At 29.2% G+C, this 17111-nt stretch overlaps 1 protein-coding gene across 3 annotated transcripts; it reads right to left on the minus strand.

Moving 5' to 3' along the window:
- Positions 1-1291: 1291 nt before the first annotated feature.
- Positions 1292-15666, minus strand: LOC111682350 (moesin/ezrin/radixin homolog 1). Of its 3 annotated transcripts, XM_046946117.1 has the most exons (8): positions 10402-10534; positions 8143-8322; positions 5090-5227; positions 4792-4818; positions 3748-4514; positions 3288-3675; positions 1620-1832; positions 1292-1554 (listed from the first exon to the last, which is right to left on the minus strand). In XM_046946117.1, exons 1-8 carry the CDS (start codon positions 10462-10464, stop codon positions 1390-1392), a joined length of 1941 nt encoding a protein of 646 aa, XP_046802073.1. In that variant the 5' UTR covers positions 10465-10534; the 3' UTR covers positions 1292-1389. The 3 variants fall into 3 exon arrangements, with proteins under 3 accessions (XP_046802073.1, XP_046802071.1, XP_046802072.1); XM_046946115.1 differs by lacking the exons at positions 5090-5227; positions 10402-10534 and adding an exon at positions 15559-15619; XM_046946116.1 differs by lacking the exons at positions 4792-4818; positions 5090-5227; positions 10402-10534 and adding an exon at positions 15559-15666.
- Positions 15667-17111: the final 1445 nt, after the last annotated feature.

Below are 17111 nucleotides of genomic sequence, written 5' to 3' on the forward strand. Positions count from 1 at the left end.
ATAGTTTCATGTATATTCAATTTAATTTAATTAAAAACTCGTTGCTATAATTAATAAAAAAAAATAAGACGACAAGAAATTTTATATTAAAAAAAAATACTTTGATATATTTAAAAAGAAAAGAAATAAATTTGGAAAAAAGGAAAAAAATATAAATTAATAAAGAGAAAATTTAAAAAAAAATCTTAACAAATTTAAAAAAGATTTTTTCTTTCAATAAACTTTATTTTTTGTTGTTTTTTTTTGTGGGTTGTTGTTTTTTATTATAAAGAAAAAAATATAATAATATAATTATTAAAAAGAAACATCAACTATACCTTAAAGTATAAATAATTAATATTTTCTTGCGTTTTTTTTTTTGTTTTGTTTTTGTTTAACTTTTTCACAAACAAAATCTATTTATATTTAATAATTATAATTAATAAACATAATTAAGATGTATTTATTAATTAATAATAATATAATAATAAAAAATAGTAGTTTAAATGTTGTTTGTTGTTGTTATTTGTTTGTTTTATTTGTTTCATTATAGAAGACGGATTTTTATTTTAAATTCATTTAATGGTCCAGTTTTTAAGTTTTATACTTTTATTTAGGAATTTCTTGATTTTTGTTATTTAGGCAGAGGGGGGGGGGGGGGGGGGGGGGGGGGGGGGTTCTAGAGGGGTAGGTGTTTACAGAAAAATAAGAGAATTTAAATGTTATATAAATTTATATTAAATTAAGTTTTACGGGTTTCTTTTGCTGGTAATTTAAAAACTTTTTTAAAATAACTTTTTTTTTAACTAAAAAAAAGTTTTTAATAAAAAATGAAATGCAAATGTTAAAAGAACAAAATATTTTATATTATATAATAAATTTTTTAATTAATTTAAGCGTTTCTTTTGCGACATTTTTGTTGTTGTTTGTTTTGAAGACTTAAATTTGTTTTCTTATAAAGTAGAAGCTTTTCTAATTTTTGTTTTCTTTTAATATGTTTTCAATAAATTTTTTTATTTAAAAAATAATAAATGGTCTTAATTGATGTTGTTGTTGTTTTTTTTATTTTTATAATAATATAAATTTTTTGATAAATTTTACGAATAAAGAAATTATGAATACAATAATAATTCATATTTCGCTTGATTTTTTTTCTTTCTTTTTTTTGTAATTTTTATTATTATTTAAAACTGAAAAAAATTATTTAATAAAAATAATAATAAACATGGTAGTGTTGGTTTGTTTTTTTTTTATTAATTTGCTTGTTATTGTTACTGATGTTTTAAATTTAAGACTTGTTTTTCTAGGATTGTTTATATAAAATTGGCTGACCGATTGCTTTTTGAAAATGTTTTCAAATTAAACAAGCTTAAACATGCTGTGGATGATGATGGTGATAATGATGACAATTTACATGTTTTCAAATTGATCGACACGACGTTTTGTATTGCCTTTACGAATTTCACGTAATGTCTTGTATTTATCACGTCCTTGGCGTACATTTTCACGATGAATCTTATCATTTTGGGTTTCTTTTGTTTCATCCCGGGATTGAGCCAAATCTTGTTTTAAGGCCTATTAAATTTAATTGAATAACATTAACAAATTCTTTAACTTTCATCATAAATAAATATCTTTACCTTCAATTGATCATGTAAACGTTCATTGCGTTCGGCCAATGTACGTCTATCTTCGATGGGGTCTTTGATATGTTCATCAGTATCCAAATCACGTGATACATCACCGCCAGCATCACCATTTGTAAGTTCTTCTTCATTTTCGTTTTCATCTTCGGCCACATGATGATGTTGTGGTGTAGTAGAGGCGGCCAATAAAGCGGCAGCAGCTTCAGCCTGCAATTAAAATCGAAAAGTTTTTTTTAACTCATATAAAACAAAGATTTATCTAGCTAAATATATTTATAATTCATTTGTAATTGTAGTCTTTTACCGCTTTAGCACATAATAATTCTTTTAAAGAATACAATGACATAGTGGTGCTGCAGTAGTTTTATCATTTCGAACTGTTCATGTTCTACTAAATGCTAAATCATAATAGACTTATTCTTATTGGTGCGTTTTAGGTGCAAAAATAAATTTAGCAAGAGAGCATGAATTTGTTTTATTTTTAATTAAGTACTTTAGTAATGAGTACTTTTCATTTTTATGAATAAAGTACTTTTACTGTGTTTCTTATTTGTGGTTTAAAGATTTAAGGAAGTTTATTATACAGAGGATCCATTTCTGTTAAAGACTTTATATATTTAATAGAGGGACATTTGCAAAATGTTCAGTTCTTAAAAATGGGACTTGAGTTATTGAGTATTTAGCTTAGTTACTTGACTATTCTTTCGTATAGTCTATAGTCTAGTCTTTAGTCTAAAGACTAGTCTACAGTCTATTTTTTAGCCTAGTCTATTGCTTACTTTATAGCCTATAGTCAAGTCTATAGTCTAGTCAATAGTCTAGTTTATAGTCTAGTCTATAGTCTAGTCTATAGTCTAGTCTATAGTCTAGTCTATAGCCTAGTCTATAGTCTAGTCTATAGTCTAGTCTATAGTCTAGTCTATAGTCTAGTCTATAGTCTAGTCTATAGTCTAGTCTATAGTCTAGTCTATAGTCTAGTCTATAGTCTAGTCTCTAGTATAGTCTCTGGTGTAGTCTATAGTCTATGCAATAGTTTAGTCTATAGTTTAGTATATAGTCTAGTCTTTAGTCTTGCCTATACATATTCAATTCTATAGTCTAGTTTAAAGTCTAGTTGATTTTTGTATCAATCCTGTTGATACAGCTGTTCCAGAAGAATCGGTTCGTTTCGTTCCGGAGATTCAATTGTAGTGGTAACGATAGTCTAGTCTATAGTCTAGTTAATAATTTTTTTACAAAGTACTTTTAGTTCCATTCCATTAAAATTTCATTTCATCAACAACTAACTCATCAATGATTCATAATATTTTTTCGCCCATTGGTCATATAAATATCACCTTAATTTAAATATTTTCTATACATAATGTTGGTTGATGATCTAATTAGTTTCTATTTTAGAAAATAAAAACCCATTAAAATAAAGCTAAATTTTGTTCTCACAGTTCTGAGTAAATTAAGTGTAATTTAAAATAACACATACAGTTTAATTAAACTAGGGCGAATTGAAATGTTTCAAGAGGAAAAAAAACGATCGTCATAAGAGAGATGCAAAAAAGCATGAGATCTCAGTAAATAAACTGAATATTCAGATATTACATGTCTCTCATAGTGATTTATGAAAGAACAAAAAATATTTTAATCAACTATCCTATTAACACTTGCCTGTTTACGTCTGGCTTCTTCAACTTCATCTTGCAGACGTTTGGTTTCTTCATCCTTGGCATTGACCTCGTCTTGAATGCGTTGCACTTCCATTTGTTTGGCCATGATTTCCTCTTCGAGTTTAGCCTTTTCGGCGGCTTCCATATTCTTGGCCTCTTCGAGACGATTCAACATGGCTTGCAATTCCTTCTGGCGCAATTCCAATTCATCCTTGGCGGCTTGCAATTGTTTCAATTGCTCTTCGAGACGACGAATCATCTCTTGGGCTTCCATTAAGTCCTTTTGTGAACGTTCCATTTCCTCTTGCATTTGCTTGAGACGATCTTCATACTCTTGCTGTTTCTTTTCGGCACGTTCACGGGCAGCCAAAGCCAATTGGAGTTTTTCACTGATAAATAGAAAATAACAATTAGATTAATAGCAATTCTTTAGATAAAAGAGAACAAATTTTGTTTCTTACCGTTCCTGTTGCTTAGCATTCTTTTCCTCACGTGCTTGTGCCTTCATTTGTTGCACATCAATGGTATCGGGTTTGCGACGACGCATATACAACTCATGATTACCCATGCACAAGGCCAAAATACGTTTGTTAATCCTCACACGGGGAGCGAAGAAAACAAAATCGGGGGCTTTCTTATCGATGGGCTTAATGATGAATTTCTTGTCCGAAAAGGAAATATTACGAATTTCTGACCAGGGAAAACCAATTTTCGGTGTCAATTTATCCTCTTGCTCGTAGATATTCAAACCCAAAGCATCGACACCCAACCACAAATCGGTACCCTTTTTATTTTTGATTTCAAAATAGTTCACACCATACATTTCCAAATCCTGAGCAATTTTCAAATATTCCATCATGGCATCTTCGCGCAACATACCACGGTGTTCCTGCCACCAGGTCATTATCGATTGCTCCCATTCCTCCTTGGACATTTTGTGCTGATCGATGACACGTTGAGGCAATAGACGATCATTGGCCAAGAAACCGGCTGTGTGTAGGGATTTATTGTGATCGCCGTGACGAGCCTGTACAGCGTAGGAGGCCAAGAGTACAGAAGTTTCAGGAGGACAATAGATTTCATCTGATAATATGGCATTCTTAACTTGTAAGTAGAAGAGACGTAGCGTTATATCTTGAATCAATTCTTCGGCCACATCTTCGGGATAGAATTTAGCACGGAATCTGAATTGTAAAGGATTTTCCTTTTTAACATCTTGATTCATAACCTAGTGGGGAAGAAGGGAAGGAAAATAAAAGAGAGTTTTAGTAAACTTTTAAAATTATATAAAATTTTTATGATATTATTAAAAAAAAAAATAACTTAAAAAGAACTTAAAATTGTTAAAAATAATAACAACTTAAAAATAATTATAATTTATTTATAAAAAGTGATTTTAAAGAAAATTTTTAACATTTTTTTAAAATATAACTTAAAATTTGTTTAACAAACGAAATTTTCAAAATTAAACAAAAATTTGTTATAATATTCATTATTTCATTTACCCATGTTGAAAATGGCATTGATCCAGTCTGTTGGCATTTAAAATTAATAATAATGATAAAATTGTATTGAATTTTTTATATTTAAATTATAAATCCTTTATTAAACATTTATAAATATTATAAAATAAAAAAGAAAATGCCGCTACGCTACTTTAAATGGTGGGAAAATAACATTTAAACAAAATTATTACTTTTAAATTTATACTACTATTTTCTTCTACTTTTCCGTATACATTTTGGAAACTGGCAACAAATTGGCAATGTTTATTTTATAAATGTTTTCTTGTTTACCACCCACCATATCTTCACCATCGCTATCATCACTTTCATCGTTTTGATTCTGATGATGATGATGATGCCCATCGGCTGTTTTCTTATCCACATATTTTTTAACACGTTTTAAATATTTTATTGTTTTTATTGCCGGTGATTCGGGCTAATAAGTGTCAAAATTGATTATTTATTATTAAAAATAAAATGACATTATTTTTTCATTATTATTTTGAAATATTTATGAGAATTTTATGGTTTTTGGGAGGGAAGATTATTCTTTTGTTTTTGTTTGCCAATCGTATGAGTTCTTATTAATTATATTTTGTAAACTAATATTTAGATAATTTCTTGATCAGTTTGGATCAGTTTCAGTTTAGTTCAAGTTTTATTATATTTAAATTCAAGATCAGTTTAGTTCTAGTTCAGTTCTAGTTTAGTTTTAGTTTGTTCTAGTTCAGTTCTAGTTTAGTTCTATTTCAGTTCTATTTCAGTTCTAGTTTAGTTCTAGTTCAGTTCTGGTTTAGTTCTAGTTCAGTTCTAGTTCAGTTCTAGTTCAGTTATAGTTCAGTTATAGTTCAGTTCTAGTTCAGTTCTAGTTCAGTTCTAGTTCAGTTCTAGATCAGTTCTAGTTCAGTTCTAGTTCAGTTCTAGTTCAGATCTAGTTCAGTTCTAGTTCAGTTCTAGTTGAGTTCTAGTTGAGTTCTAGTTGAGTTCTAGTTGAGTTCTAGTTGAGTTCTAGTTGAGTTCTAGTTGAGTTCTAGTTCAGTTCTAGTTCAGTTCTAGTTCAGTTCTAGTTCAGTTTTAGTTGAGTTCTAGTTGAGTTCTAGTTGAGTTCTAGTTCAGTTCTAGTTCAGTTTTAGTTCAGTTCTAGTTCAGTTCTAATTCAGTTCTAGTTCAGTTCTAGTTCAGTTCTAGTTCAGTTCTAATTTAGTGCTAGTTCAGTTCTAGTTTAGTTCTAGTTCAGTTTTAGTTCAGTTCTAGTTCAGTTCTAGTTCAATTCTAGTTCAGTTCTAGTTCAGTTCTAGTTCAGTTCTAGTTCAGTTCTAGTTCAGTTTTAGTTCAGTTCTAATTCAGTTCTAGTTCAGTTCTATTTCAGTTCTAGTTCAGTTCTAGTTCAGTTCTAGTTCAGTTCTAGTTCAGTTCTAGTTCAGTTCTAGTTCAGTTCTAGTTTAGTTCTAGTTCAGTTCTAGTTCAGTTCGAGTTCAGTTCTAGTTCAGTTCTAGTTCAGTTCTAGTTCAGTTCTAGTTCAGTTCTAGTTCAATTTTAGTTCAGTTCTAGTTCAGTTTTAGTTCAGTTTTAGTTCAGTTTTAGTTCAGTTCTAGTTCAGTTCTAGTTCAGTTCTAGTTCAGTTCTAGTTCAGTTCTAGTTCAGTTCTAGTTCAGTTCCAGTTCAGTTCTAGTTCAGTTCTAGTTCAGTTCTAGTTCAGTTCTAGTTCAGTTCTAGTTCAGTTCTAGTTCAGTTCTAGTTCAGTTCTAGTTCAGTTCTAGTTCAGTTATAGTTCAGTTCTAGTTCAGTTCTAGTTCAGTTCTAGTTCAGTTCTAGTTCAGTTCTAGTTCAGTTCTAGTTCAGTTCTAGTTTTCTAGTTCAGTTCTAGTTCAGTTCTAGTTCAGTTCTAGTTCAGTTCTAGTTCAGTTCTAGTTCAGTTCTAGTTCTAGTTCAGTTCTAGTTCAGTTCTAGTTCAGTTCTAGTTCAGTTCTAGTTCAGTTCTAGTTCAGTTCTAGTTCAGTTCTAGTTCAGTTCTAGTTCAATTCTAGTTCAGTTCTAGTTCAGTTCTAGTTCAGTTTTAGTTCAGTTTTAGTTCAGCTCTAGTTCAGTTCTAGTTCAGTTCTAGTTCAGTTCTAGTTCAGTTCTAGTTCAGTTATAGTTCAGTTCTAGTTCAGTTATAGTTCAGTTCTAGTTCAGTTCTAGTTCAGTTCTAGTTCAGTTCTAGTTCAGTTCTAGTTCAGTTCTAGTTCAGCTCTAGTTCAGTTCTAGTTCAGTTCTAGTTCAGATCTAGTTCAGTTCTAGTTGAGTTCTAGTTGTGTTCTAGTTGAGTTCTAGTTGAGTTCTAGTTGAGTTCTAGTTGAGTTCTAGTTGAGTTCTAGTTGAGTTCTAGTTCAGTTCTAGTTCAGTTCTAGTTCAGTTCTAGTTCAGTTCTAGTTCAGTTCTAGTTCAGTTCTAGTTCAGTTCTAGTTCAGTCTAGTTCAGTTCTAGTTCAGTTCTAGTTCAGTTCTAGTTCAGTTCTAGTTCAGTTCTAGTTCAGTTCTAGTTCAGTTCTAGTTCAGTTCTAGTTCAGTTCTAGTTCAGTTCTAGTTCAGTTCTAGTTCAGTTCTAGTTCAGTTCTAGTTCAGTTCTAGTTCAGTTCTAGTTCAGTTCTAGTTCAGTTCTAGTTCAGTTCTGTTCAGTTCTAGTTCAGTTCTAGTTCAGTTCTAGTTCAGTTCTAGTTCAGTTCTAGTTGAGTTCTAGTTCAGTTCTTGTTCAGTTCTAGTTCATTTCTAGTTCATTTCTAGTTCAGTTCAGTTCTAGTTCAGTTCTAGTTCAGTTCTAGTTCAGTTCTAGTTCAGTTCTAGTTCAGTTCTAGTTCAGTTCTAGTTCAGTTCTAGTTCAGTTCTAGTTCAGTTCTAGTTCAGTTCTAGTTCAGTTTTAGTTCAGTTTTAGCTCAGTTCTAGTTCAGTTCTTGTTCAGTTCTAGTTCAGTTCTAGTCTAGTTCTTGTTCAGTTCTAGTTCAGTTCTAGTTCAGTTCTGGTTCAGTTCTAGTTCAGTTCTAGTTCAGTTCTAGTTCAGTTCTAGTTCAGTTCTAGTTCAGTTCTAGTTCAGTTTTAGTTCAGTTCTAGTGCAGTTCTAGTTCAGTTCTAGTTCAGTTTTATTTCAATTCTAGTTCAGTTCTAGTTCAGTTCTAGTTCAGTTATAGTTCAGTTCTAGTTCAGTTCTAGATCTAACCCAGTAATTTCAATAAAAATGTAGTTTTTTTTAAACAAATGTTTCTTTTATATATTTCTTAGATTATAACTAATAAAATAATTATATTAATTGCAATAATTTTTCTAAAATTAACATTCTAATAATAACTCTAATATTTGTTTTTTCATAAACACTTACCTTTTTGTATAATTTAATCCATGTGGAATCACCTTTAGAATCGGTATATTGTAAACCAAAGAACCAGACTTCACGTAGACCGATTGTCTTGACAACTTGATCGAAAAGCTGTTTGCCGGTGGTAGTTTGCTGGATAGCAAACTCCAATTCGGCATCCATAGTGGTAACACGGACATTTAGCTAAAATAATACAAAAAAAAAACAAAAGAAAAACAAATAAATAAATTTAAATTCCCAATTAAGTAATCAATTGCTGTAATATTTTCAATAATTTATGCGTGTGCACGAGTTTTATTTAAATGAGTGTGTGTGTGTATTTTGGATTGAATTCGAATATATTACTGGAATTATTGATTGCATGGCTGGTCATCATCATCATCATATAAAATAGTAAACAGATACATAAAACCATTTGCTACAAATTTTTATTAGAAAGTTGGACATTGTCACGCTTCTATACATGTGGGATAAGTGGGTTATATTTTGGGGCAAGAGACTTATGTAGCTACAATATCATTTGTTGTTTTTTGGTTGTTTGTCAGAAAAAAAAATAATAATATGTATATAGGTATTTGCTATTACCGGCGGAATCTATTCATTGTTTAAAAGAGAAGTTTTATTTGCTGACATTACAAACAAATCGTGTGTCACATGTCGTTGTAAAACAAACATACATTTAAATACGCATAATATTTAATAAACTGTAAAACAACATACATTTTAAATGTTTTAACTAATTTGAGGGACATGAGGAACTAAAGAAATAAAATGTTTGTAAAATATTCTACATAGTTATCGAATGAGAACGATGTCGTTAGTTTTATATCTATCTATCTATCTATCTATCTATCTATCTATCTATCTATTTATCTATCTATCTATCTATCTATCTATCTATCTATCTATCTATCTATCTATCTATCTATCTATCTATCTATCTATCTATCTATCTATCTATCTATCTATCTATCTATCTATCTATCTATCCATCTATCTACTTGATATTCTTTTTTTCTAATTTTAAAATTAACTAGAAAAAAACGGAAGTTCAATTGGAACAACATGGATTATACGATTTTTGTGATCTTCTACTATAATGCTTTTCTCATAATGTTTATGTTTTAGTTCTTTTTTTTAAACTAAAATATGGCTTCACCCATTTATGTTGTGCCATTAAAATGTTTCTACTGTCATCTTCTTTTAACTGTCACTACGTGATTTTATTTCATACTTTATTAAGTTTATTTTACAGTGAAAAGTTGTAGAAATGGCAAAAATTATTCACAAAATAAAAATTCTAAAACAAACTAATTTCTTGTGAAATTGCTATAAAATTCTCATTTCTAGGTTAAGGACATGCATCACAAAAGTTTAGAATAAATATCAGCTTGATGCAGTGATGCCTATGTACGCAACATTTTTCTTTCATATGCAAAGTCTGTAATGTCAATTTCTAGAACTTGTCACTGTACTTGTTGACATTTTCTCTATATAACAAATTTATCCTACTTAGTCCGTCAAATAGCTTGTAACTTATAAAATAGTTAATTTATAAAAAATGAGGAATTCTAATGGGTTCCATAATTTAAAAATTTATAAGAATCTAGTGGATAAAAGCCGGTGAAACTTTAATCTAGAACTAGTTCAACTGTTCAACAGAAAGCATCATGGTGAAGGGCATTTATTCAATTCGTTATAAACATATATTTTTGTTGTTGTTATTTTACATACAACATTCATCACTTTTTATTTATTGTAAATACTAAAGACAATTTTGTGCCTGACTGCTGACTGCATTTAACCTAAAAATTATAATTGGATTTTAATTTATTTTACAAAATTTTTGTTGTTGCTAGTTTAGTTTGCTATTTGCGTTTTGTTTTGCTTTCTATATTCATGCACTCTCTCATAATGTTTTTGTAATTATTCCAATTTGATGACAAGTACAAGAATATTATAGAATTTTCGAACTTTTTCTATTCTTTAGGAAAATGTTTTTATACCACAAGAGTTTTCTTTAAAAAGACTTTTTCTATTAACGAAATAATATTCTTTTAGAACCACTGGAAAATAATATTCTTTAGACAGATTTTTTTATGAATTCATTTTCTACGGAAGCCATTTTCTAAGGAAAAGAATATTCTTTAGGAAGACATTTGTTGAGGAGAACTTTTTCTATAGAAAAGATGCAAGTTTTGGTACTTTTATGATTTCATTTTTGGCACTATTTTAATAATTTTTTTTTTCCTTTGTACCAACCGTTTTTGTTTTTAAACTGCCACTATAACGTCGCAATCGCAACCGACTATCGGAGACAACCATGTTATGGCTGGTTTTAGTGGATTTAAGTAATTTCTTAATGGTCACTTTTATTATGTTTAAACGTATTACACTTTAAAAAAGATATAAAAAAAATAAATATTCTTTCTTTTAACTAAATATTTTTATGTTGTAAAATATTGATTTGTTTTAAACGAGGGTTGAAAAGCAACTAAATATTGAACTCATTTTGTTGTAGCCTTTTGCTTCTACCATAAACTATCCAACAGTAGTAATTTCACAACAAGAGAACAATTAACAAGAACAACAAACAAAAATAGTTACAATTTCCACTTTTTAATTCCTGCGTCATTTTGCTGTGTCGGTTGTATGTTGTATAGTTAAATAGTTGCTTTGCTTTTCACACAAAAAAAAACTAATATTGAAAATGCACAGCAACAATGGGACACATACCACACCTACAATTTGTACAACAACAAATAGCAACCACACCATTTCTAAAGGTTTATTTGAAATGTTTTAAATTGTATCTATCATATCTATATAACTATCTATATATCTATCTATCTATCTATCTATCTATCTATCTATCTATCTATCTATCTATCTATCTATCTATCTATCTATCTATCTATCTATCTATCTTTCTATCTATCTATCTATCTATCTATCTATCTATCTATCTATCTATCTATCTATCTATCTATCTATCTATCTATCTATCCGTCTGTCTGTCTATCTATCTATCTATCTATCTATCTATCTATCTATCTATCTATCTATCTATCTATCTATCTATCTATCTATCTATCTATCTATCTATCTATCTATCTATCTATCTATCTATCTATCTATCTATCTATCAATCTATCTATCTATCTATCTATCTATCTATCTATCTATCTATCTATCTATCTATCTATCTATCTATCTATCTTATCTATCTATCTACCTATCTATCTATCTATCTATCTATCTATCTATCTATCTATCTATCTATCTATCTATCTATCTATCTATCTATCTATCTATCCGTCTGTCTATCTATCTGTCTGTCTGTCTGTCTGTCTGTCTATCTATCTATCTACCTATCTATCTATCTATCTATCTATCTATCTATCTATCTATCTATCTATCTATCTATCTATCTATCTATCTATCTGTCTATCTATTTATCTATCTATCTATCTATCTATCTATCTATCTATCTATCTATCTATCTATCTATCTATCTATCTATCTATCTATCTATCTATCTATCTATCTATCTATCTATCTATCTATCTATCTATCTATCTATCTATCTATCTATCTATCTATCTATCTATATATCTATCTATCTATCTATCTATCTATCTATCTATCTATCTATCTATCTATCTATCTATCTATCTATCTGTCTGTCTGTCTATCTTCTGAATTACATTTGAAAATGGTGTATTAAAGTAAATAACATCGGAAAAACAAAATAACAATCAAAGGTCTATCTATGGAAAACTCTGCTGTGCACCACCAACAACTTGTTCCATTAGAGAGCTCATAAAAAAAAACTAAATAAAACATGAAAGGTAAAAATAGTTAAATATAAATCTAAAACAAAAACTAAACTAACTACTATAAACAAATTGATTGACGCCTGAGTAAAGCAGAGCATGCAGGCAGTCAAACGTCAAATCAAATACAAACATCAAAAATGTTGTATTTTACAAAATCACACCAAACTATTAAGTACAACAAAGAACATTCTAAAGCCAACTACACTGGTTAGAATAAGGGAAGACATTCTAACAAATTTAGAAAAAAAGTCTTTCTTAGGAACATTTTACCTTTAGGAAAATAATCTTCCAAAGGAAGCGAGTATTTCTCAGTTCCTAGTCACTTCTTAACTAAATACCACTTACCAAATAAACTTTTTTTCCGAAAACCTCCAATTTTTACTATTGCTTGAAAAAATCTCCAAGTTCCCTTCATGTTTACCAATTAACTAAAAGTCTTATTAAAACAATCACTTCCCGTTTATAGCTTTCAATTTCATTAAAAAAAAATTCATCATAAAATAAATCTAGAACAAGAAAAAATAATTAAATAAACTAATAAAACATGACTCCTAACCATTTGTAAACATTTAATTTCTTCTGTCTTATCTTTATAGGTCAATATCACTTTTACCTTTAATAGTTAGTTTTTTTCTATAAAACAAACATATATATTTTTTTGCAATTTGCTGCTGCTCCTAGTTTATCCAAACAATCTATTGGCCAATTCATGACTACCCACAATTGTTTACCTTAATGTCGTCGTAGTATGCGATCACCTTGTTGTAGGTGCAAGGTACTCAAATCGAATTTATTCATTCATTGATTCATACCATTTCTTAGCTTATAAGGTAAGGCAGTAAATAAAACCAATAACAAAATGACTCATTATTATTGTTTAGAATTAGGGGTGGGTGGTGTTTAGGGGATTTTATGGGAATGTTGGAGGTGAAATTGGTTATAGATGGGAGGTTGGGAAGATACTGTTGGTGTGGTATTTAGTGTAAATTGTTTGTTATTTTAGTCATGATTTATTTGAAGAGAATTTAGGTAATTTTTATTAATATTTTATAAAGGTATTTGATTTTTATTGGAATTGCTATTTCTTGTTCCCGTTTTTAAATGTAAAAATCTTGACTACAGACAAGTCTAGTCAAAATACAAGTCTTGAATATAATCAAGTTCACAATATAGTATAGTCTATAGTCTGGTTTATAGCCCAGTTTATAGCCTTGTCTATAGTCTGATATATAGTCCAGTAAATAGTTCAACCCATAGCATATTGCTTGGTTTAATCTACAGTGAACTGTGGTATTCAGTCTATGTTCTAGTTTGTAGTTTTGTCCATAGTCTATCATATAATCTGGACTATATTTTAGTCTACAGTCTAGTCTATAGTCTACTCCATAGTCTATTCTATAGTCTAGTTCATAGTCTATAGTATAGTCCATAGCCTAGTCTATAGTCTAGCCTATAGCATAGTATATAGTCTAGTCTATGATCTAGTCTATAGTCTAGACTATAGTTTAGTCTACAGTCTAGTCTATAGTCTAGTCTATAGTCTAGTCTATAGTCTAGTCTATAGTCTAGTCTATAGTCTAGTCTATAGTTTAGTCTATAGTCTAGTCTATAGTTCAGTCTAGTCTATCATATAATCTGGACTATATTTTAGTCTACAGTCTAGTCTATAGTCTAATCTATAGTCTAATCTATAGTCTAGTCTATAGTATAGTCCATAGCCTAGTCTATAGTCTAGTCTATAGTCTAGCCTATAGCATAGTATATAGTCTAGTCTATGGTCTAGTCTATAGTCTAGTCTATAGTCTAGTCTATAGTCTAGTCTATGGTCTAGTCTATAGTCTAGTCTATAGTTTAGTCTATAGTCTAGTCTATAGTCTAGTCTATAGTCTAGTCTATGGTCTAGTCTATAGTCTAGTCTATAGACTAGTCTATAGTCTAGTCTATGGTCTAGTCTATAGTCTAGTCTATAGACTAGTCTATAGTTTAGTCTATAGTCTAGTCTATAGTCTAGTCTATAGTCTAGTCTATAGTCTAGTCTATAGTCTAGTCTATAGTCTAGTCTATAGTCTAGTCTATAGTCTAGTCTATAGTCTAGTCTATAGTCTAGTCTATAGTCTAGTCTATATTCTAGTCCACAGTCTAGTCTATGTCTAGTCTACAGTCTAGTCTATAGTTTAGTCTATAGTCTAGACTATAGTCTAGTCTACAGTCTAGTCTATAGTCTAGTCTATAGTCTAGCCTATAGCCTAATCTATCGTCTAGTCTATAGTGTAGTCTATAGTCTAGTCTATATTCTAGTCCACAGTCTAGTCTATGTCTAGTCTACAGTCTAGTCTATAGTTTAGTCTATAGTCTAGTCTGCTGCCTGGTCTTTAGTCTGGTATACAGTCTAGTCTATAGCCTAGTCTAGTCTATTATCTAGTCTATAGTCTAGTCTATAGTATAGTCTATAGTCTAGTCTATAGCCTAGTCTATAGTCTAGTCTATAGTCTAGTCTATAGTCTAGTCTATAGTCTAGTCTATAGCCTAGTCAATAGTTTAGTCTGTAGTCTAGTCTATAGTCTAGTCTACAGCCTAGTCTATAGCCTAGTCTATAGCCTAGTCTGTATAGCCTAGTCTATAGTGTAGTCTATAGTTTAGTCTGTAGTCTAGTCTATAGTCTAGTCTACAGCCTATTCTATAGTCTAGTCTACAGCCTAGTCTATATTATAGCCTATAGCCTAGTATATAGTCTAGTCTATAGTTTAGTCTGTAGTCTAGTCTACAGTCTAGCCTATAGCCTAGTCTATAGTCTAGCCTATATCCGTGGGTACAGTCTTGTCTATAGTATATAAAGTGTATACTGGGCTATTAATTAGACTAGTCAATGGATTGTTAAATTAAATTTTAATTAAATTTTGAAAAATATTTATAATTGTAGAATAACAAAAATTACGTCAATACCATGACGTTTAATAATTGGAAAAAAATATTTCCGTAGAATTCCAATAAATCAATAAACAAATTTTGAAAAAAAAAACACTGATATAAAATTGACATTTTGAAAATTTGACAAGTAAGGATAAAAATCTTTCAATATTTTATAAAAGAAATCATTGACGTCATAAATATTAATACAATTGAATTAATTTTATAATAAAAAGTATTTAAACAAATTGTGTTATTTTTTTAAGAAAATATGTGATAATTTATTTTTGTATTTTCTATTTATTTAAACAATTAACGTCATAAACTTTATCAAAATTGTTTTTAAAGGGGTTTAAATAAAAAATCGAGTCTACAAGTGCTTTGATTACAATAATAGTTTAACTAAAAAGTTTGATATCATTTTGTAAGTTTTTTTTATATTTTACCTACGTTTTCTAGCAGACACGCGTCAAATCCATGATAAAATGAAAAAGGTATTTAATGGATTTTATTTTTAAACTAAATAGTTACCTAAGAAATTTGTTGCTTAATGTTGGCAAATGCATTTTAATGAGTTTGTTTAAACAACAAAATACCTACACACAAACACACACACACTTGTTATAAAATGTTTAATAGACAAAAAAATACGTAAATTTTTAAATTAACTTACCGCTTTGCGTGACATTTTGTTTTAAAATCCTTTACAATAAATTTTATAAATTATATATAAAAAATCAACAAATACAAAATGTTTTTTGTTTTATTTACACTAGTGGAAAATATCTGTAAAGAAAAAGAAAAAACAACAAACAAAAAACAGGAGATTAGTGTTAAATTATCAAAAATAGCAGGCAATATATATGGGAGACAATAAATTAAAACAAAATACATTCAAGTTTATTTTAAATTAATATTATTAATATAAAATATCAAGAAAACATGTTAAAATATAAACTGTTAAATGATTCATTAATTTTTGTATAATTTGAGGTTAAATTTGACAGCTGGAGTTTGTAAAAACATAATAATAATAATAAACAAATGATGTGTTTTCTAAGTGACTGACAGTTCAGGTTTAAAGTTTGTTTTTTTTTTTTAATTAATTGCCGTCATCTTGTATGTGATGATGTGTTAAGAAAAAAATTCTGAAATAATAAAACTTTCAATGTGTATTGTTTTCTCCATATTTGGTAAGATCTTGTTATTGAATGTAGTAAAAAATATTGTTTTTTTCGCAATAAGTTTAAGGTAATTTAATATTTAAAAAGTTTAAAATATTGCATTTATTAATGAAATATGAAATGATAAACTCAAATATGGTAAAAACAATAAAAACTCATTGAAGGCTTAAAATTTTGAATTACGAAAGATGTGGTCTGTACACTAGTCTACAGTGTAGTTTGCAATCTATTGTATAATCTAATTAATAGTAAAGTCTGTTATAACTCATATAACTTATATGTATACTCTAGTCAAAAGTCTAAAGTCTAGTCTAGTTTAGACTATAGTCTTGTCTATGCTCTAGTCTATAGTCTACACCATAGTCTAGTCTACATTGTGGTCTATAGTCTACTCCATAGTCCAGTCTATTGACTAGCCTTTGGCCTAGTATATAATATAGTCTATAGTAGAGTCAATTGTCTAGTTCATAGTACAGTTTATAGTCTAGTCTAAAGTCTAGTTTAAAGACTATTTTATAATCAAGTCTAGTCTAGACTATAATCTAGCATATAGTCCACAGTCTAGTCTTTAGTATAGTCTCTAGTCAAGTCAATAGTTTAATCTATAGTCAAATCCATTGTATAGATCTTAATCTGGTATACAGTCAAGTATATAGTCTATAATCTAGTCTATAGCCTAGTCTAAAGTCTAGTCTATAGTATAGTCCATACTTCAATATATGGTCTAGACAATAGTCTAGTCTATAGTTCAGTCTATAGTTTATTCTATAGTCTAAATTATAGTCCTGTCTTTAGTCTAGATTATAGTCTAGTCTATAATATAGATTATAGTCTAGTCTATAATCTAGTCCATAGTCTAGTTTATAGTGAAGTCTATAGTACTAGACTATAAGTTTATAGTCTAGTCCATAGTCTAGCCCATAATCTAGTTCTTAGTCTGGTCTACAATCTAGTATAGAGTCTATTCTATAGTCTAGTATATAATCTAGTATTTAGCCTAGTCTAAAATCTAGTCTAAACTATAGTCTATAGTTTAGTCTAT

The sequence above is a fragment of the Lucilia cuprina genome, chromosome 3, assembly GCF_022045245.1.
Source record: "Lucilia cuprina isolate Lc7/37 chromosome 3, ASM2204524v1, whole genome shotgun sequence".
Taxonomy (NCBI): Eukaryota; Metazoa; Arthropoda; class Insecta; order Diptera; family Calliphoridae; genus Lucilia; species Lucilia cuprina.

Coding starts and splice junctions, on each gene's coding strand:
- LOC111682350 (XM_046946117.1), bottom strand. CDS start 10,464: ATGGTTGTCTCCGATAGTCGGTTGCGATTGCGACGTTATAGTGGCAGT. Junction 5,228..8,142: donor GGATTAAATTATACAAAAAG/GTAAGTGTTTAT, acceptor GACACTTATTAG/CCCGAATCACCGGCAATAAA. Junction 1,833..3,287: donor AAGAAGCCAGACGTAAACAG/GCAAGTGTTAAT, acceptor TTTTAATTGCAG/GCTGAAGCTGCTGCCGCTTT.